This window comes from Tachysurus vachellii, chromosome 22 (genome assembly GCF_030014155.1).
Source record: "Tachysurus vachellii isolate PV-2020 chromosome 22, HZAU_Pvac_v1, whole genome shotgun sequence".
In the NCBI taxonomy this organism is placed as follows: Eukaryota; Metazoa; Chordata; class Actinopteri; order Siluriformes; family Bagridae; genus Tachysurus; species Tachysurus vachellii.
Window position 1 is genome coordinate 5,342,801 of NC_083481.1, and position 22,573 is coordinate 5,365,373.

The 22,573-nt window shown below is 40.1% G+C and overlaps 1 protein-coding gene across 2 annotated transcripts; it reads left to right on the forward strand.

The window, feature by feature from the left end:
- The first annotated feature begins 3,231 nt into the window (after positions 1-3,231).
- tasora (transcription activation suppressor a) lies at positions 3,232-22,541 on the forward strand. 2 transcript variants are annotated; one of them, XM_060857907.1, is made up of 23 exons: positions 3,232-3,652; positions 8,784-8,929; positions 10,073-10,159; positions 10,965-11,037; positions 11,121-11,212; positions 11,308-11,439; positions 11,844-11,977; positions 12,065-12,090; positions 12,236-12,341; positions 12,840-12,943; positions 13,310-13,416; positions 13,603-13,675; positions 13,774-13,848; positions 14,397-14,957; positions 15,128-15,507; positions 17,117-17,243; positions 17,319-18,301; positions 19,185-19,307; positions 19,582-19,741; positions 19,880-19,988; positions 20,267-20,445; positions 20,589-20,741; positions 20,866-22,541. In XM_060857907.1, exons 1-23 carry the CDS (start codon positions 3,394-3,396, stop codon positions 22,008-22,010), a joined length of 5,334 nt encoding a protein of 1,777 aa, XP_060713890.1. In that variant the 5' UTR covers positions 3,232-3,393; the 3' UTR covers positions 22,011-22,541. The 2 variants fall into 2 exon arrangements, with proteins under 2 accessions (XP_060713890.1, XP_060713891.1); XM_060857908.1 differs by lacking the exons at positions 3,232-3,652; positions 8,784-8,929 and adding an exon at positions 9,439-9,553 and having other exon boundaries at positions 20,866-22,540.
- The last annotated feature ends 32 nt before the right edge of the window (positions 22,542-22,573 follow it).

The window sequence follows — 22,573 nt, forward strand, 5'->3', positions numbered from 1 at the left end:
AGAACATTGTGCTTGTTCCTCTGCATAAATGCCCAAGCAGATTTTGAGAGAGTGTTTTGGGATGTTGTCTTGTTGAAATATTCAGCCCCAGTGTAACTTCAACTTTGTGACTGATTCCTCAACATTATTCTTAAGAATCTGCTGATATTGAGTGAAATCCATGCGACCACAGCCCCATGATGCTGGCTTGTCCAAATTTGCGTTTGCATACCTCAAGCAACTCTGTTTGTGGCGTGTGTGCACAAAAGACTTCTTTCGCATCACTCTCCCCTACAGCTTCACCTTGTGCAAAGTGTGCTGAACTGTTGAACAATACACAGTGACACCATCTGCAGCAAGTTGATGTTGTAGGTCTTTGGGCTGTTCCTGACCGTTCTCACCATCCTTCACCTTTGCCTCTCCATTATCTTACGTGGCCTGCCACTTCTGGCCTTAACAAGAACTGTGCCTGTGGTCTTCCATTTCCTCACTATGTTCCTCACAGTGGACACTGACAGCTTATATCTCTGCGATAACTTTTTGTAGCCTTCCCCTAAATCATAATGTTGAACAATCTTTATTTTCAGGTCATCTGAGAGTTGTTTTGAGGCCTCCATGTTGCCACTCTTCAGAGGAGAGTCAAAGAGAACAACTTGCAATTGGCCACCTTAAATACCTTTTCTCATGATTGGATGCATCTATCTATGAAGTTCAAGGCTTAATGAGCTCACCAAACCAATTGTTTGTTCCAATTAATCAGTGCTAAGCAGTTACAGGTATTCAAATCAACAAAATGGCAAGGGTGCCCAAATTTACGCACCTGTCTAATTTCGTTTTGATGCATATTGCACATTTTCTGTTAATCCAATAAACCTCATTTCACTACTGAAATATTACTGAGTCCTTCAGTTATTTGATAGATCAAAATAAAATTATTGATCCAAACACCCAAATACTTATAAATGAAAATCATGGAAATTGTCAGGGGTTCCTAAACTTTTGCATATGACTGCATAAGAACAATTGTTTACAAATGATAAATCTTGTCATTACCTGTTTTTCTCTGGTATAATATTATTATTGTTTATTGATATTCAGTTTATCAGTAATCAGACATTATTCCCAGAATTAAGATTGTTGTTAAGGAATATGAAGAGTTGAACAGGCTACAAGACTGAACACAGTGCTGGGATGGAAAAGAGGATGTTTGTTCCTTAAAGAGGATGCAAAGTTTGCAAACCGCTCCATGTTTACCTCTTGCACGTCTGTTTGCTTATTAACACGTTAGCCTGCTGTAAAACATAGGAAATAACAAGCAAGGAACTTGCATCAGACTGCATTGTTTCTCGTGTGTGTGTGTGTGTGTGTGTGTGTAAAGTTAATTAGTACCACAGGGAACAATTGTGAGAAGGCCAGACTCAGTAGGGTCTTTGTCTTTGTCAACATTATTTGTTCAGTTGTTCTTAAAAAAAAATCAAAGTGATTTGATGAACAGTCCCACTGACAGTCCGTAGAAGCTAGTAACACTCCTATCAGAACATTGTCTTTTTATTAACAGAACACTGTACTGTAGTATATACATTATAGATTATGAGATATGCAAAAATTGAACCTCTTTCCTTAAAGCATTTCCACCACCTGCAGTCAGGTGACCTTGATCATGAAAAGCCGTTTGGGAAATCCTTTGTGGTCATGATGCAATCAGAATCAACAGGGGAAAATCCATATGGCTCTTCTGCTCCTCTGAGCTCATCCTCACTGCCAGGTTTTTCCCCATGAGGAGTCAGGGCTATGCTTTCTCTCCACTCCCTTAGAAGAGCAGCTGGGACACCCAACAGAACCACTGCTCTTCTGCCTAACGCTGCATTAATGATCAAGATACATTTTAGTGATATATCAGTATGTTTTAGAGAGCAATTCCATATACATAATAATAATAATAATAATAATAACTGCTTGTAAACCATTATATTTACAATACATTAGAAATCAGTTAGATGAGAAACATTCAAAACCAGATATCAGATCAGTTATTTGTTTTTATTACAAGAAAAAAAATGGAAATTAACAAACTTTCAAAACATAAAAATGTATTATCACTTGTTAGATACTCTCTCACTCTCTCACTCATTTTCTACCGCTTATCCAAACTACCTTGGGTCACAGGGAGCCTGTGCCTATCTCAGGCGTCATCGGGCATCAAGGCAGGATACACCCTGGATGGAGTGCCAACCTATCACAGGGCACACACACTGTCATTCACTCACGCACTCACTCACGCACACTATAGACAATTTTCCAGAGATGCCAATCAACCTACCATGCATGTCTTTGGCCCGGGGGAGGAAACCGGAGTACCCGGATGAAACCCCCGAGGCACGGGGAGAACATGCAAACTCCACACACACAAGGCGTAGGCGGGAATCGAACCCCCAACCCTGGAGGTGTGAGGCGAACATGCTAACCACTAAGCCACCGTGCCCCCCTTGTTAGATACTATCTGTGTAATTTTTTTTGTATATTTATACAAATATACATTAATATAAAATTATAAAAATTATACAAATTAAACAAATATATAAATAGTAATTACATCATTATTTCTATTAAATTTTGATCATGCTAATAAATATAGCAGTCTTTATTTTAGGTCAGTGTGCCAGAAGAAACTTATGATAAATTAATCAACAATATATTACAAAAACAATGATAATTAACACTGTAGAAAGGAATAACGTACAAATAAAAGCAAAAATATAAAATTTCAGAAGAATATATATGGCATGCAAACTTACAAGAAGATATTTCACTGGTACAATTAGCACTTAGGGTGCATCTAACATGCTTAAGACAAGACAACAACTAACAATGGGTTGATTTAATGAAATGTATAGCTATAAACCTTCTTTAATACAAATTAACTTATTACATATGCATTTTTTAAATCAAATATAGATAGATAGATAGTTATATAGAAAGAAAGAAAGAAAGAAAGAAAGAAAGAAAGAACTGTATACAGGTATACAGCTACGAAACAATCTACTCATTGTTGTTATGTGTATTGTCTTGTATTGTCTTGAACAAAAACATTTATTTGGGGATTTTTCTTATGTTAAACCCATGTTGTGCTGTACTTTTTAATAGATTTAATATGATATCGAATGAAATATTGTAAACTCGTAGAAGGCGTGTGTTCAGTACTAAGTAACAGGAACAGCAACTCTACAACACCGCTAGGGGGCGCGCAAATGCGCGTGACGTCACCTGATACCAACGGCATGGCGGGCGCGAGCTGTGAGAATGAGGGAGATGTGTGTGTGTGGAGCGCGTAGAGACGCTGGAACGGTTAACTGTGGTTTGGGCAAAACACGGATGGCCGCAGACTGATGTCTGAGCTCGCAAAGTAACCTCGAAATGGAGTGTCAAGGTGGCAGAGACGCAGAGAGAGCGCAGCCGCGTGCCGGAAATCCACCCGAGCCGTCGTGCGCCGCGAACACGCCGAGCCAAGATGGCGGACCGAGATCCGACTATGATGAAGAATCAGCAGCGGAATTCCGCGACGTGCCAAGACTCAAAGCTCCTGACACGAAACGCGGTTCCGTGACTCACAGACTAGCCGAGGAACCTCCGCGGCTCAACTTTCAGATCCCGAGGAGGAACAAAGAAAAGAGAGGTGCCTTCGTTCTCCTGTTGTGTTTACTCTCGGGTTTGTTTGTCTGGTCACGTGTTGGTTTCATTCCGCTGTCCTCCAAACGTTGCTCTTTAAAACACAAACCAAACTAAAGTGTCTTTGACATCATTTTACACAGGAAGGTAAAGTACAGTGACGTCACGACCAAACCAAAACAAGTAGCTAATTAGCACTTAGTATTGTGTCTCAGGTGCGAGTGAACTAGCCATAGCGGTTGCTATGCGACGCCTCTGACCCCACCTTACTGTACATTTACGGCATATACGGCACTGTACAAACCTGCTTCCTGTTTATCCCTCTTAATGACCTGCTCACAGCTTTCTTCTTTTACCTGTTAAACAAAAAGAAATACAAGCAATAATGCTTACGTGATTAGGTAAGAAATGAGATCACATTTCATTAATACAGCTGTAAGGTTGGCAGTTGTGAGGCAGATCATCACAGATATGTCAACAACAGTGAGCAAAATCGGTTCAATTGGTTTTGTTACAGCAAATAATTGTGTAAAAGCAGAATATATCGTGGTGTGAAAGTGATAATTAGCCCCATAGTGAAAGAAAGGAGGGCAGGATTTGATCCTAGTTCTTAAAGCTTAGATCACGTGCCACTTCACACCTTTTTATGTCCTGGGAAATTTAATTTTCAGTCATGTCTGACTCTCTTATTTACCCTCAGTCGTGTCTGACCCTCTTATTTACCCTCAGTCGTGTCTGACCCTCTTATTTACCCTCAGTCGTGTCTGACCCTCTTGTTTACCCTCAGTCGTGTCTGACCCTCTTGTTTACCCTCAGTCGTGTCTGACCCTCTTGTTTACCCTCAGTCGTGTCTGACCCTCTTATTTACCCTCAGTCGTGTCTGACCCTCTTGTTCACCCGCAGTCGTGTCTGGCCCTCTTGTTCACCCGCAGTCGTGTCTGGCCCTCTTGTTCACCCGCAGTCGTGTCTGGCCCTCTTGTTCACCCGCAGTCGTGTCTGACCCTCTTGTTCACCCGCAGTCGTGTCTGACCCTCTTGTTCACCCGCAGTCGTGTCTGGCCCTCTTGTTCACCCGCAGTCGTGTCTGGCCCTCTTGTTCACCCGCAGTCGTGTCTGGCCCTCTTGTTCACCCGCAGTCGTGTCTGGCCCTCTTGTTCACCCGCAGTCGTGTCTGGCCCTCTTGTTCACCCGCAGTCGTGTCTGGCCCTCTTGTTCACCCGCAGTCGTGTCTGGCCCTCTTGTTCACCCGCAGTCGTGTCTGGCCCTCTTGTTCACCCGCAGTCGTGTCTGGCCCTCTTGTTCACCCGCAGTCGTGTCTGGCCCTATTGTTTGTTAATCAATTTAAAGTTGTAACAGAACTAAGTTGCTGTGGTAATCAATGCCAAACCATTTTATACCAAAACACTGTTTAAAATGGATTAAATAGAAGAATTTCCAATGTTATTGTTAAAATTGCTAGTGGTAAATTTGCTAAAATCTCTGCTAGTGTTATTGCCATAAAATAACTAGTTATTGATATTTTTTAGAAATACACAGATATCTATAAAATTATACAATTTTTGTTTGTAAAGTTTTAAAATCTGTGAATATTCCATTAACTGATTTATCATGACAATATTGCGAAATCTTTCTAGCTAGCTTCAGCGACGTGTGTTAATTTCTCCCCCCAGTGGAGGAGATAAATTGTTCTAAACATAAAGCAGTTGGTTTTGTCACAGACCGCTCCGTCAGGGTAGTGTTAATTTCGTCACCTATTTTTAATTTAGTCTTAGTCTTGTGCCAAATGTCCTTGTTAGTTTTAGTCATATTTAGTCATTCACATATCTTTTTTGTTAGTCTTAGTTTTAGTCGACTAAAAGTCTCGTCATTTTAGTCTAGTTTTAGTCAAAAGAAAACTCAAGGTATCTTAGTTTTAGTAGTAGTAGTTTTAGTCAAGTTTTATACCACATCTGGAATCTATTGTAAGAATAAATACAATGAGGCCTTATTAAATGCAATAATATCAGGAACACAAGTGTTATAGTGGAAATAAATAACTTAATGAAAAGCCTAAGATCAAAACTGTAGGGGTGTGTGTGTGTGTATATATATATATATATATATATATATATATATATATATATATATATATATATATATATATATATATATATATATATATGTGTACTCTCACTCAGAAAGGAGAAACAGAAGTGCTCTTCCCTTTTCCAAACAGCAAAATAAAACAGTCCATTAAATATAAATATAATATCAATTATATATTTATATATATTATATAAATTACCAACTTAATGCAAGTTATACATGGTATTGCACACACCATTTTTGATGATATTTGGTGCAATATTACATGTAATTGTTAAACTTAATTCCCTTACATATACATTTGCTTTTAAGCCTAATTATTAATTTTGATTATAATGTGATTGTAACAGGGGGGTGGGAAGAGGTTTCAGGTTGGGTTTGCTGAGTTTTTTCTGTCACCACTTTTGAATAAGAAACAATATCAAGGCTATAAAACGTGTCAAAACTCCACGAATCACAAAAGTATTAGTGAGAAGTTGAGAACACTTGTTTAAACAGTGCACACACTCGAACTTGACTGCACATCACATTTTTAACTTTAATGATACTGCTTTTAATCGTAATGCAAAGACCGGTCATCGGGACATAAGCTGTCATGTACAATAAAAGAGCCTGCGCAGCGACAGGAAATATAATTTAACACAAAAAGCCGCCTAGACCAGGGGTGGACTTGCGCTCGGACGAATTGTTTCTACGCACACACTAAACAGCGCGAAGCTGCGAACTCGTCCTGAATATTTTAAAGGCGTAACAGCTGATGAAAAAGCAGAGACAATTGTAGACGAAAATGAAGAGAGAGTTTTTATTTTATACAAAACATTTTCGTCTCGTCTTTTTTCATCAACAATAATTCATGTTAATTTAGTCTTAGTCAGCGTTTTTGGACAGTGGTGCAGTCTTGTCATCGTCTCGTCTTAGCCATGAAAAAAAAAGGTTGTTGACGAACATATTTCGTCTCGTCTGCCGAAATTAACACTACGTCGGGGGCTGTCTGAAATATGTTATTCTGCTTATACCACAGTGATTTATCAGTAATTTCAACCTTTAATTTATTTGTACATTGAGCGTGTAACTGTATTTGCATGTAGTGGTATAAAACGACTGAGTGACATTGAAGTCTCAACACCTGAGACGACTTCTGAAAGCTTCATGATCATGTTTATTATTGTTAAACAAGACTATATTAAAAATAGTTTGTTATTACAAAAGCTTCATTAGCTGTGTTAGCTGTTACCATAGAAACAGTAATGTATCAGAACAAATGAGGTTGATACGAAGCATGCGATTCGTGAGCTTCGGCCAAAGCCGTGCTGATATAGAAGAGAAATGGAAACCAATTGAAGTATGAAGTTAACTAAGCGAAAACTCAGTAGGGATCGACGGTCTCCTGAGAAAGTTTCAGATGTTTTCCTATTTAATCACTGACACTGTTGTGGCATATGGCAGATCCTGAAAGCTTCACAGAGGCCCTAGTTACAGTCACTAAGCTACTATTGGTTGATTGTAGCTAGAGGTGGAGTTTTCCCTTCACCTTCTGCTCCTGAAACCTGCAATTATGTTGAGTCTCCAAGGACTCAATTAAACAAGCTTCACTAATGATTACGATCAGATCTTAAGATGGCAACACGGATTTCCCTAGAGGAAACATCGGTAGGGAACGTTATTAAAAGCCACACCGCCATTGTACCATTAGAGCAGAAATCCCAGTTATTAATGAGGTTTCTAACCGGGTGGCAGTGTAGCTCATCAAGAATGTGAGACGCAACAACAAAATGTCCTGTGCCTTGTTCCTAAAGCAAAATCACACGAGCGGGATTTTCTGTTTTGATCTCTTGATCGAGGATGTAGTTTGTTTTATTGCTCATCACTTTACTCAGCTTGTGCAGACACGAACAAAGAAGAACTCGATGTACACCAGTGCGAGTTTTTGGCGATGCTTCATTGTATGCAGCTGGTTGAGACCGGTATTACCAGATATCTGTGGTCATGAAAAGAGAGAATACGAGTAGACACTGCCTGGTTATCAGATTATATAAAAGAAATCGATTGTAAGATGACTCGTTACGGATAATCATCATTCATTAATAACGTTATGGTATTATTTAGAATTCTGCCTGTTTAGTCTGAAACACCTCGAGTAACAAATTAGAAGGATACTCGACTCTCTTTGTACAAATCAGTATTGTTATTTTAAACTGTCATACGCTGCAACAACTTTTACAACAAAAAATTGTAAATCTTGTTTGCAAATGAATCGACTACAGGGGTTTGACACTTCACACTTTTGGTGCATTTACTTCACACAGGGTTTCCTGTGTTTGAGGCCCATCAGACTTTTGTATTCACTTTTGTGATCTACACTTATCTAAGATCTTCCCCCACACATCTGCTGAGTGAAAACCTTTCTGGTTTTGTTATTACAACCGTGGTTTAACAGAAGCATAGATTTACGTGGCTCTTACATGCAGCCGTATTTATAACGATTATCAGAAGAATGGCTGTTCAGGTTGCTATAGCAACTGTAAAGTCCCATGCTGAGGAAAATAACATCGGTCCAGGGTGAGTGAAGTTAAAGTACATAATTACGAACATGTCTACTTTCATTTAATTGGAAGTGTTCTGAATAAAATAATGTAGTATTTATAGACTGGACCTGAAGAAGTAGGAGAAGAGTTCACTGAAATTCACCAAAGTTAAATGCCTTTGTTTGTGAAAATCAACCTCCATCTCTCTCTTTGTACGGGGATCAGACATCCCAGAGGTCTCCTACATGGTAGTTGATGCTTCATCTGTCTAGAAAGGTTATCAGACCATCACACTACAAAATACAACTACAAAACTACACCATTCTCTCAATATATCATTTCTCAATATCCATCAGGACCAGAAAAACGATGCACAGTGATTTATTTATTAATAAATTATTGATTTATTAATCCTGATTTTTATTTCCCGTCTCTAGTATTGTTTAAACCTGGATCTTATTCTCTAGCGTAGTTCAGAGCGTGTCACTTAGTATGAACTACTAACTGAAATCCTTGTCTCTGTCCATAGATCTGTTCCAGTACTTGTCCTCAGAGTCCAGAGAGTTTGCAGAAATCCTCAACATAATCACCTCTAGCTACAAGGATCCTGCCTCAAAAGGGAACTTCGTGTACTCCAAACCTCGCCTCGTCCACAACGAGCCCCTGGAGAAAGACGTGAGGCCTCGTGTTTTCTCATTTTCCTTTATACCACAGCGCTGTCGAACTCTGACATCTGATTGGCCACGAGGCATCGATTCATTCTCTATAAGAGCAGCTTCTGGCTGTAATTCAAAATAAAAGCATGGATTTATGTTAAGATTAATCATGACCTTATTGTTCCTGAAGAAACAGTTCATTTACAGGCACTTGTAAGCACATGATCTGTGGCTAAGAATCGAGGAATATTATCAGTCATATTATTTTACAAAAATAGCTCCTTTTTTTTATGCTTTTTGCTTGGTGTGTTCCTGATTCTGAAAAATCAGGCTCTAAACCACGTAGTAACTGTAGATCCTACAGATGGCCAGACTGTGTTGGAACATGTTTAATGTTACAAATTATTTTGTGTTTAATTTGGTAACCCATTTAATTATGTAATGTTATCCATGGTACTAATTAACCTGTTCAGTTTTGGTTTAGAGCTCCCTCTAGTGGCAAGTTTGATGTCGCTGTAATTCTGTTATTTCCGCTATTCACGTGAATCAGGAAGTAGAAATGCTCCATGCGGGCATCGGTAATGATGGCTCTCTTTAATCGCCATATATTCGTGTAATCTTTAATCCTGCGACAGCATCGCTTGTAAGTATTTGTATAATTGATGTGGATGTACATTATACTTACATATGAGTGTTGTTATGGCTTAAGATCCTTTCCTTTTTTATAATTTTCCATCCGGGTATTGCATTAGCCACATTGTGCTTTAGCGTCATGTGTATTCACTATTGATATATTTATTTGTTCATTTGTAGTTTCACTCCATACCCAGACCATTAAACCTGTGGACAAATGAACGTATTGTCTTCAGAGTCGTGTGAGGGAAGGGAGTTTATCTGACTCAAGGCACTAACACATGTTGATGACAGTACACAGACTGATTATCATCTTATGTGTGCAGGTGTAGGGAAGCACACAGTGTTTTTTTTTGTTTGTTTTGTTTTTGTGAAAGTAAATAAGGAGCAGCTTATATTCCTGTTTATTGAATATGTAAATACAAATAACTCTAAACTGTCTTGTCCCAGGCAGGTGTGGTGTGAAGGTGTGAAGCGTAGTGGAGTTTCGATGTTAGGGGTTAAAACGTTGCAATGTTTTTCTGTGCAGTTCATTGAAAAGAGAAAGGAGCTGAAGCAGGATGGACGCGCCGACAAAGAGCTCGCAGAGTCTTTTTGTTTCCTGCTTTCTGACAAGGTAAATCGGCTGCGTCAGAGAGATCACTTCATAGAGTGTTCTGTTTTTCTGTTGTCTCTTTTTCGGTTGATGCCACAGTAAAGTAAATGATCAATTCTTCATAGGTAATCTATGCATGTCATGCTATTAATGAGGCAGCTATGAAACGGAGCCAACTGATCGTGCTTCAGCACATTGCACACATGAATGAAGTTTGCTTAATGTTTTACAGGGTGTTATGTAAAACCAGACAACTTTCTCTCGTACACTGGCAACCTGAAAGTTATTTTACGAAGGTTTAACACTCCTGAAACTCTTCTATATAGAAGAACTTGAGTATGAGAGAAAGCGAATACCAATCTCCTTTAAAACTGGAGAAGTGGCACTGACGTGAGCCAACTTCACACTACGACATCACATGATGAGCTCGAGATTAAGAATAAGTCGGAGATCTGAGCTTTAAGTCAAACAAAGCTTCTTGAGGCCGGAATCGTGAGAAAATGAACGAATGTTTTGCAAATAAGAAACAAATACAGACTCGAGTCGAATGCGAAAGTTCAGCCAGACTTCAGAGCAATACAAATACAAAGAGAAGACTCCACCCCTTTATCTGTTGTCCCTCGTGTCCTTCATCTTTCTGCAGCGTGTCCAACCTGCACTGTGTTGTTTTCAACCTATACTGAGACCGTCTTTCGAGACAGTGGCATCGAGCAATGACGTCAAGCCAGCCTAGCGATTTTTCCTCCAAAATAAGAAGGGATGTAATCAACACAACTCCTGTGACCAGCCAGTTTACGTTCACCAACATTTCTTGTGTCATTTTCAGGTCCCGTCAGTGTGCGAAAAAGGTTTATCAGTTGGCAGTAGCTGGATGAGTCTTTTGGGAAATTCCAGTAAAGGTAAAATTTTAGCATTTAGAATTTTTATTTTTAGGATTGCGATCCATGCTTAATGGATTAATGATTTATTTTTGACGTTTTAGGGGTTTACTTGTGTCAGTTCTCTGACTTGCTACAATCCAGTCCCCCTGAGCCAGGTTTCACTGGAGAGTTAATCATCTTTAAAGTGATAAAGGTAGCTACGTGGAAAAAAAAAAAAAATACTGTACATGTTTTATGGCCCATGAACATGTTAAACTTGATGAAAAAAGTGGTGTATTCTGTTTTTAGGGTAAAGTGAAGAGCATACAGGATAACATGTCAAGAGGTTTGGACCCTACACCCAAATTTGACAGCCATTTCTGTAAGAACGCCAACAGGGTGACATCCCTGACATCTTACAAGGCATTCGAGCACACTCAGGTATTCATAGATTTTTGTGTGTGTATGTTTGTGCATATGTGTGTGAATGGGTCTGTGTGTATGTATGTTTGAATGTGTGTATGCATGTTTGTGAATGTGTGTATATGTATGCTTGTGAATGTGTGTGTGGGTGTGTATGTATGTTTGTATGTGTGTGTGTGTGTGTGTATGTATGTTTGTGTGTGTATATGTATGCTTGCGAATGTGTGTGTATGTATGTGTGTGGGTGTGTATGTATGTTTGTATGTGTATATGTATGTTTGTATGTGTATATGTATGTTTGTGTGTGTGTGTGTGAGAATGTGTGTGTATGTATGTTTGTATGTGTATATGTATGCTTGCGAATGTGTGTGTGTGTGTGTTCTCAAAGTCTCTCACTAACTGTTGTGTTTTTTTTTCCACAGCAATATTTCTACGAGTATGTGGATTATGATATTGCATCCAGACCCAGGCAGGTGTGTCCGTACGCTGTGGTTTCTTTTCAGTACAAAGCCAAAGAGGCAATAACAGCAGGCCCCAAGACCTCACCTCTGCAGAGGTATCCCATGTGTTAGTCTCCCTGTTGCTTATTGTCTAACTCAGCAAACTGGCTATTTTTTTAACTTTTTTTTCTTCTCATCTATAGGTCCAACAGCATGCCCTCAGGAACAGGTATCGTTTTGCTCTCTTGTTATGCAACAAATAAACATTTTCAGATGAACCGCCACCACGTTATAGAAACCTGATCATTTTCACGTGCTATTACACAATTCAACTAAATCTCTTCTATTACTTTTCTTTTTTTTTTCCCTTTTAGAAAGTCATGGCTACACTGTCTGGAAAGGCCACTTTGTGAACAGCGGAAAGGAAGTTTATCAAGCAAGCCTTCATTCCATTTCTCAACCCTTTCTACCTTTCAAGATGTGAGCTTCATCCAAGTCCAGAAGTGTCAGGACACATTTGAACTAACGGGCTACGCTACACTTATTCTCATAACTCAGAATTTCCAAATATTTTGGTAGAATAGTCTGCAATTTATTACCAGGGAAAAAAGTTTTCTAAATTATGGTGTATCTACACTATGTTCCTCCATATAAACATTTCCAATTTACTCTGAAACGTTTTACAGACTTTAATGAAATATCTTTAGCTCATTTTGTCAGTCTGTCTGAGATCATTTAATTACTTTCTTGTAATAGAGACTATTTTTCCCCCGAATTACAGTTTTGTTAAAAATATTCTTAAACGAGTTTAACAACCACAGATTCCAGACTGATTTCCGTGGCCAGATTAAAACCTTTAGAGAGCCAATCACAGTACTTTGGCTGTATGTTTGACATATCGGGATCGTTTTTCTCCCTGTTTATTAATCCCTGCTTTTTTTTTTTCTCCAAATTTATCTTATACTACTAATATTGCAGACCAGACAGGCTCGAGCTGGGTAAAGTCATGAGGCTGGACCAAGTACAGAAGTTAATTCCATCTACACTTTTCTCCTGGGATCTTTACTCCGGCAGCCACGAAGGTAAACTGTTCAATGCTTAGCAGGGAAATCAGTAACCCAGACGAGCAGGACGAGAGCCTGTAGAGCGCTTGAATATGTTAATTCATTCTGATGTATGGATGACGGAGGATCTTTTCCGAATAAAATCCCGTGGATAAGTGTGTGTGTGTGTGTGTGTGTGTGAGAGAGAGAGAGAAAGCTGACAGAAAAGTCCAGTGCAGAGATATCATGGCACAGCACAGCGCCACCTTGTGGTTAAACCCAAACTCTGTGTGATATGCTGTTTGATCCTATACTTCTGTTTCCTTTTCACATTTATGTTTTATATTCTACGCTAAATGTCAATTTCCAAGCCGACACGAGATTTGAATTTGTCTCGTTGTGCAGTGTTCAAAAGTGGAATGTACTGCAGTCTGTTTGAGGTCGTGGTGGAGAAAAACAAATCAGGAGACGGCCTGGCTGAGCTGTTTCAGGAGCTTGAAAAAAAGGGATTGGTACGTGTCCGTCTCCTGAAGCTACATTTGCAAGGAAATATTCTGTTAATTTGAGAATAAATAGCTTCTGAAAGTTTTTGGCTTATTTTTATTGCCTAAATGTGTTTCAGTTCTTTGCTGCATTGGTGTTGATTTGTACTGTAAATCATTAAGATTTCAATCCGATCGTTTCCCCACAATGTGCAGGTATTGATGAATATGATGAACGACAAAGGTTTTCTATTCCTTCTGTCTTCAGGCCAAATGTCCAGCTCAAACAGTATGTTGCATTTTCTCACTGAGACAATTTTATCTTCCACAAAAAAAAAAAAAGAAAAAAAGAAATAACCTGCTATTCTACTGTTTGTATGTTTTAAGGGCGCAGAAAAAGTTGGAAAACAACATCTCAAGCTCTTTTTATCTATCAGCAGGCACGGGACGTGTCAACGTTGTGTAAGTATTTAATCACAATTTAGAAAATTGGAATCCTGAATTCAACTCTTGTGTATTTTATATCTCTTAAAGTATATTTATTTATTTTGAACCACGATGGCGAATGTCCTTGGTACACCATGCACTTAAAGACAAAATTATTCTTTGCCAGTATTCTTCACTAAAGTGCAGTGACTTTGTCTTTCCTCTGAAAAGACTTAATGTAAAGTTATGGTCAAGTGCACAAAAAAAAAAAAAAAACAGTGGTGAACTTTGACTTCAGCATTTAAGTCACCATTCTTTTTATTATAGGCTTAATTCTAATTAAATTTGGCCTCCTTCTTTTCGCTCGTGCTACTCCAGGAGGCAAGAAGTTGTCTATGGTTGGCAAATCCTGAAGAACAAAACCTAAAACAATACAAATGATATACTAATAATGATAATAATTCTGTCATTAGATGAATAAAAGTCTTGCATTTTTACCCGTATATCAATCCTTAGTTATACCATAATTTGAACAGAAGGTGTGAACTATTTAATTCATTTGTGAATATTTTATATCCATAAAGCACTTGAACACACTACTCAGCGCACGCACTTGACCCCAGTACCTCAGGACTCTGAAATGCCATGGCTGAATAGCTTCATCCCGGCATACCACTACGCTCTGAGCAAAGTGCGCTGTAACCCACCAGCTAACCTGAGTGCTGGAGTTGAGCAGCAAGCCCACGATTACCTCAGCAGCCTTCACGAATCCAAACCCATGCAGCGAGTCCGAATCGACTACGACAGCAAACTGGACGACAGGGAGAAACTCTTTCCTGCACCGAGGCAGAGATTCAACTGGGAAGGCTACATTCATTCCTACTTTTATAACCCCGGTCTGTTCACGATGCCTCTTGTAAACACAAAGAAAATGGTTGAGATGTTCAGGTTTGTTCCTGAGTCTAGATCCGACCCCGAGACCACGGACGCAACCAAGGCTCACTCTAATAACAGGAAGGAAACCAAACAGAAAGTGCTCCAAGATGCTCACGGTTTAAAGAGGAAGTTGGAGGAAGAAGAGCAGAACCGAAGTGCAAAGTCTTCAAGGATAGCCATGCCCAGCAATGGAGAAGGTGAAGGTCAAGGTAGGGGGAAAAAAAATAAATATCTGATATTACAGTGATAATGAAATGAATTAAAATGCACCTACTGAGAGAAAAATGTTTATAATAACAACCTACAGTGACTATTGTAAAATATACAATTTTTTTCAGGTTAAACTGTAATTCAGACCTCTACTTTTTTTCTTTTTAAGATGAGAAATCTCGCCAGACTCTGGCTGATATGCTGACCAACACTGGCCTTCAAGACACAGACCTCAGGAAGGACAAGTCTCAGAAGGCACTGAAGGTTGTGGAGTTACTGAACAGATTCACCAAAACCTCTCAGGACACAGACTTGAGGAAGGACAACACTCAGGTAGAGCTGGATAGCAAGGTGCTGAACAAGATAACCAAAACCTTCTCACTTTTGCCTAACGTTGATGGAGAACTGGAAAAGAGCATTGGAGACACTGAAAAGACTCTAAAGGAGAGCATGACCAGTCTGGGACTCCCCACTAACCTCGACACTGACCTTCGGGATCGATTCCCGGACGATGACGAGCAAGAAACGCAAGGACGAAACTATCTCGAGGTACCATATTGTCTACTGAATTTCCATAGAGGATTTAGCTGGAAAATCAAGACACAGAGGTGGAAATAATTTAAATTAGGGTGTCAAACCTAATGGTGCATTAAAGATTAAACTTAGTTAAATATTGAAACAGTGAATTTTAAGCATCCACTGACTTTTCGTTGTCACGAAGATCATTTCTAACACTTTTTTTTTTATTGATTTTTATGTATTTATTTATTTTTTGCTGGGGCTCTTTGTTTCGGTAATATTGTTACTAACAACAATAATAAAATAATATAAATATACTAATGATTATTCCCGGAGACATCCATAACTTTTATTAACAACAAGAAGAAAGATAATTTGGTATAATACATTGTTTATTTAATATTGAATGCAGGAGACACCGTATAGGGTTTCATATTTCTGTCGTGTAAGTTAGTGTAAAAATGTCATGATCAAATCATCTAACTGCTCTTATTACTTAGGAAGGTACTTACTTAGTAAAGCTTTCCCATTAAATCTCTTACACTGTTGCCGTTTGACATATTATAATCTGAAAGAAGGAAAAACGCATGTGGGGGGTGGGGGGAAGAGACTATCAACAACAACTCGTGGCATTGTACTGCATGTGCTTGGCTGAAAAAGAGTTGTTTGGTTTAGTTTTGATTAGCGGTGCCATGTTCATCTGTACGTTTGATATCAGCTGTGTATGATAAAGTCAGGAACATGAAGAGTGGCAGCAGAGCCATCAGTAGTTCACAGAAGTATTGGATCACATAGCCAAAGGGTTTATGTGCAGTCACATCTCCTGCATGGAGAAATGGAGGTTGCTGTAGTATGAAACGAGAGCTACTGGTGTTAGCGCCTGGCCTGGATACAAAACTAAATGAATTGTCAGATCTTAATGCAACTATCTGATCACACACCGTGACTAACATTGAGAACAGCAGGGTCATAACTAGAACATACATTTCCTGAAGAAAACGTGAATGGTGCTTGCACGTGGCAAGTTCCGCTCATCGGGCTGAGTGTTTTGAGATATGACATGTCCAAGTTGTGCTAACTTTTTTATTTCGCTTATTTTGGGGGCAGGGTTACACGTGACATCATCTGAATACTCTTGAGGAAGTTCCCCTCATTGTTCTGAGTGTTTTGATATGTCACATGTCCATGTTGTAAAAAGTTTTTTGATTTTGCATATTTTGGGGCGGGGCTGCGGCACAACCGGAAGGCCAGTCGGTACACCAATTTAAAAGTTTGTTCAGAGTCTCACCCTAAAGGAGCTGGCCGAGTTTGGTGTAGATAGTTCAAAAGCTTGCCGAGTTATAAACCTCCAAAGTTTATAATGGGAGTCTATGGGGGAAAAAAGGCCACTTTGAGACCCGGTACCGGAAGTACCGGTACTCAGATCGCTTGGAAAAGTCATAGCACACCTCTCCTCAATGAGCCGGTCGATTTGACACCTCATTCATGGGTCTAGGACAAAAGCTGCGGGAAAAGTTACGCGCCGAAGTTTTGTCCGGCACAATAGTGATAATTTTGCTTTGCAAGCACCATTAATTAGCCTTTTTTTGAGCTGACTGATCGTTTTGTTTTTTTTTTGTTTTGTTTTGTTTTTTTTTAGGAGGAAACTGCTGGCAGCTTGAGTAGCCTGGAGGCTTTCAGTCCATGCTCCGATAGCAATGGACAACAACGCAATGACAACATACCTGGAGAAAGATCAATCCCCTGGGTGCTTATTCCCATAACAGGTACAGACAAAAATACTGTATGTTGTCTGAATCAGATTTCTAAGTGTGACTGCTAACACTGTAAAGCTTTCACAGGTTTGAAGACCGAGAGATACAGCCACAGACGAGACAGAAATCTCGAGGATCCGCGATTCGTTCAAAGCCCCACCGTGTCGACACACACCGGTCCAGAGAAGCAGGACCTTGTGCCTTCTGATCAGCCAGACAGCAGTAACATGGAACCTGAACCAGGGATCAACTCAGCAGGGCATCAGGACACGGAGGTCACTGACGTGCTGAAAGTTTCTGATAGTCAGGAGCAGGAAGAGACACAGTACAGCGGCGTCGACTGCATAGTCGACGAGCAAATCTCTGGCTTCTCCGCTGAGGTTGAGGATCTTTTACGAGGGGAACGTGTGCATTACATTCCCTCTTCAAGCTCTCAAACCCAGAGAAATCCACCACAACCTCCCACGGTACCTTTCTCCGAGTACATCTCGCATTATAACACACCATTTCCTGTGCACAGCTACATCAACTCATTCAGAGACACCGTAAGCGCTTTCTTGGATCCCCAGATGAATAGAAGGGATAACACGACGTTCGTTTCTTCTTCGGCTCCTGAAGTACTTCCTGTCTCTTCTTCTCCTCTCGTTAATGCACCTGCTCACTCTCCCAGCTCTGCGGCGAAACCTGCGCTAACCTTCAATCCTTCCACCCTCATAGAGGACCACCAGCAACATTTTCATGATATGCCAATGATAAATGGGTTAACGCAGGCAGAGCAGAGCACAGGGAGGAGTGAAAGGCTTAAACTCCATCAAGGCAGGATTTCAAACTCGTCCAATAACAGTTGGGGGATCTCCGATGCAGGGGAAAGCATGGCTAGCAGCAGAGCAGCAAACAATGAACCCGCGCTTCTAGAACCGGATCCGGATGCCTTCAGCGACGTTATTAGTCAGCTACAACCCGAGGTGTTCAACAACCTGAAGAAGATCATAAGTGATGTACAAAAGAACACCATCCACTTCTACATCTATTGTGTGGATGATGAGAGTGATGTATGCTGGGAAATAAAGGTACAGCATGTCATGGCATGAGCGGGTACTTGTACGCCTTCTGATATACATTCTACTAATATATTGAGTTACCAGTTTAGTAGCTTTCTCACGTAAACCCACCATCAGAGATACAAAATGTTGCCGACTACGTATTATTCAGGTGGCGGTCCGTTCTCAGCACAGTTCGCCATCACGTTCTGTCGTCATCCTCTAACTCGGAGATCGAGAACTGATCTGGATGCAGACCAGGCAAAATATTTTAACGGAGCTGAAAATTACTGTAGCTTAATGCATGTGGGAAATAAAATCTTGTTAACATGAACTAGCTCCGCTTCAGCTAACGATCCTCCGAGTTTGTTTCTATTCATTATTAATTATTTAGCTGAAAACAACCCGTAAGAACAGAGACTAGCTAGAGACTAGCTTTGGGTGACACCAAAGTTAGAAGGAAAATCTATTTTGATCCTCTTTCATGAGTTTCATGAGATTTCTTCATTCCATTGACCTTTTGCATTGACAGCAGGCTTATATTAAAAAGAAAAAAGAAACCCTGACCCCAAAAGCCAAATGTTTAAAACAACCAGACCGTGAAATATGTTGAAGTTTCATTGAAGTGAAGTTTATTCTCTCTGCTTTAAATGAGTTCGTATTGACGTGTGATATGTACTGTTCATATTCATAGCCTCGAGCTTAATGCAATTCATCCTTCATTTGTTCACAATCCAGGTCCTCTCGCTTTATCCGTAGCCTTTCAGTGCTAATTTTCCATTGATCTGCTGCTCGATCTGTTTTGTGCAAGTTAGACCAGTGTTCACATGAGGTAGCTGTAGCTACAAAGTATGCGTCCTTTCTATCCTTTTTAATAAACTTTCTAAACTATCTTTCTTTGCATCCGTCGCAGGACTATTTAACAAGGCTCGGCAACCCAGAGTGCGATCCTCGGACCTTTCTCGAGAAGAAGGACAGTCAAGACAAACTCCTGATAGTCATTCAAAATATAGACATTGCTGCCCATATCCATAAGGTAAGTCAAACATGTCAGCTTTCCATTGTGCTGTCGGTCTGAATATCAGCACGCACGTGATCACCAGCTCCCTCGTACCTACGGCTGAATTTCCAGCCGTGCTCATTTGTGCCGAACAACTGGGATAATCCTTAGATAATCCTGAAATTTAGATTGAAACTAAAATATGTTTTTCTACTGACTGCGTGCATCTCGTGCTTGGTTAAAGAAATCACCTGGACTGCTTTAGTAACCACTTCATTAAACGTTGTATACTTGTGTTTTGTACTCAAAGATTCCTGCATTAGTGTCTCTAAAAAAGCTGAGATCCGTGAGCTTTGCTGGAGTCGACAGTCTTGACGACATCAAGAATCACACCTACAACGAACTGTTCGTTTCTGGCGGCTTCATCGTCTCTGATGAATTCGTTCTTAATCCTGACTTCATCGCACAGGGTGAATATTTATTTATTTTTTTTATAAGAAACCCTTCTATGGTATTTATTTATTTATTTTTGAAGCATCATCTTCTCCCTCCTACAGGTTTCAAGTGTATTGGAAATGTTTTTTTGTTTTTGTTTTTCTTTTTTCTAGAGAGACTTCAGGTTCTTCTTCAGTATCTTGAGGAGCTTAACACACCCGAGAGTCCGTGGAGATGGCGGGTACATTGTAAAACTCACAAAAAGGTCAAAGAGCAAAGCAGGTTTGTTCTGAAATAATCACTAACTGATGTATAAAGATCTCACTGCTCATGTGTCTGCACTTTTTATATGCCTACGTTTTTACAGCTTATGTAATTTTACATCCATCACTTGAGTTGTCACCAACTATCTGTCAACATTTTTATTCCATTACATATTTTTTGCCCATTTACTGAAACGGTGGCAATAATTTTAGACTCGACTGAATTTTCTCTCAGCATCGCATAAACCCAACAAAATGCCCGATTCTGTACGTTACGTGAACTGTATGTTTTGTCAGGTGTAAAAGTGAAGCCCTGAACGTACTGAACCTCCTCATGACCTACCACAAGAAACAAATAGTCGAGTTTCTGCCATATCACGAGTGTGACGCTCCGTCACACCAAGCGCCGGACCTGGACTGTCTGGTGAAGCTTCAGGCTCAGAACACTCGACAGCGTCACGTAATTTATCTCACAGGTGATTCTTGGATATAACACTGGTACATTGAATACTGATGCGCTAATGTGCTACAAACATTTCTGCTGCTAAGATATGATGGACACACACAAAAAAAGCCAGTCAGGCTAAATTTATCTTTTGTGTTTCATTTTCTTTAACAGAGCGTCGCTTTAAGATGTTTCCACACTATTCTAACAGCGGTATCGTTGTTGCGAACATTGATGACCTCCTGTATAGTATGGCCAGTCTGATCGGTGAAGCAGGAGACAAACCAGCACCTTCAGAGCTGCATTCCTGTCCCACATCCCCAATATGTAAGTAAACATGAATGCATTAAAGAAATGTTCTATTTGTAATGCTTTCAAATTTTGTAACAAGTTAAAACTCGCTAATGTTCAAACACTTGTCTTTAACGTGTAATGTTGTTTGTGACTTTAGTGATGGATGAGGACATGGGACTATGCTCTGAAATTCACAGCCTAGACAGAATATCTGCCCACGATGAAAGACCCTCTGTCTGCGCAGACTTGCATCCTTGTCCACTGACCGATCCAGACCCTGGTTTATCTGACCATACAGTAAAAGACAAAGCAACAATAGTTAGTTTACCGTCACCCACCACTGTGATTCCAAGGGAATCCGATTATAAAGCTCTGAGAGACGTCATTTCCAGTTTTAGAAATGCCCGAATGCAAGCAAGTTCCCACACAGGCCAAATATCACCATGTTCTACAGGTACCAATCCTCTTCACGGCTTCCTAGGACAGAGCGACAGGCCTTCGTCTGTTCCTCAGGGCCCTTCGGATGATGACGTTCATTCAAATCAGGCTTTGGGTCAAATGGAGGAAGTCAGGCAAAGAGAGCACATTCATGCCGAAGCTGTGTCTGCTTCAGAAATTGTCACGGTGCTACAGGCACATTTTGGCTCTGGAGCACAAGATAGCATGTCTAAGACTGATTCTGTAGTCATGGAGACCACCAGTAATACATGTGACACAGATCCTACCTGGAATCGCACGACTGACGGCGGCATTTCTGCCGAGACCCCAATAAACCCGAACATCAGTGGCACTGAGAGTGGTTCAAATCAGGAAAAGGAGGCATCAGAACAGGGAACTACAAAAGAAACAGTGTCCACCACGAGTTCATCTAGACCCATGTCTGTGGACAAGACTGCGACTAGCAGGAGCCACGGGAGCCGAGGTAGTAAACGCCCAGTGCCTGGACGTTCGCCTTATGGGATGAATACTTTAGTCACAATGGACAGGATGCTGCAAAGCAGCAATTTGTGGCCTGGTGCTCAAGCTTCTCAGAACAACGCTATGGGATTTCGATCCCAGCTACTGAACAATTCAGTTGACAACACATTCACACATTCAGGCCTAAGAAGGCTTTTACCTAGCAGTAACATGGCCTGGAACAATTTTGCTCAAGGGACAGCCACAAACATGTGGGGAATTCAGCCAAGTGTTGGACTGGGACAAGTTCACCGGACTCCGTTCATCCAGAGCTACGCCTGGCATCGGCATCCCGCATTCCAAGGCAAAGGACATCCTCCTAGAGGGGGCTATGGTGGCTGGTGATCCAGCGCTGCCTGTAAATAGTTTTTTTTTCTTCTTTTTTTTTTTTTTCTCTCCGACTGAAAAAAGGGAACTACCATTCATTACTGAATGTGCAGATCATTGTATCATTTCACAATTTGTACATAACCCATATTTGTATTTAAAGATTTTGTTTTATTGTCTGGTTTATGTTTCTTTTTGGAAAACACTACAGGCAATTATGGCCTTGCTTTTAATGTTAACATTTTTTAAGCTGTACAAAAAAAAAACGAGCATTAAAAGCAATTGTATAGCAGCTTGATTTTTAACGATTGTTTTTGCTCCTAAGTTTGATCCTGATCTTGGGTTACTGTAAGTGTGGGGTTTAGAAAAGTTCTCTCTGTAACACACTAATTCTAGGGTAACCGTTTTTTTTCTTCTAAATGCAGGAGGAAAGTCTTAAAGTGTCCTTAAGAGTGAATGTATGTGTGATGGTATAAAGCAGGAATACATCCTGGGAGTCTTTTAAGATTTCCCTGGAATGGTTCTTTGTGCTCCTGACCAAAAAATGTTTTTTTTCCCCCCCAAGCAAAATACCTCTAAAG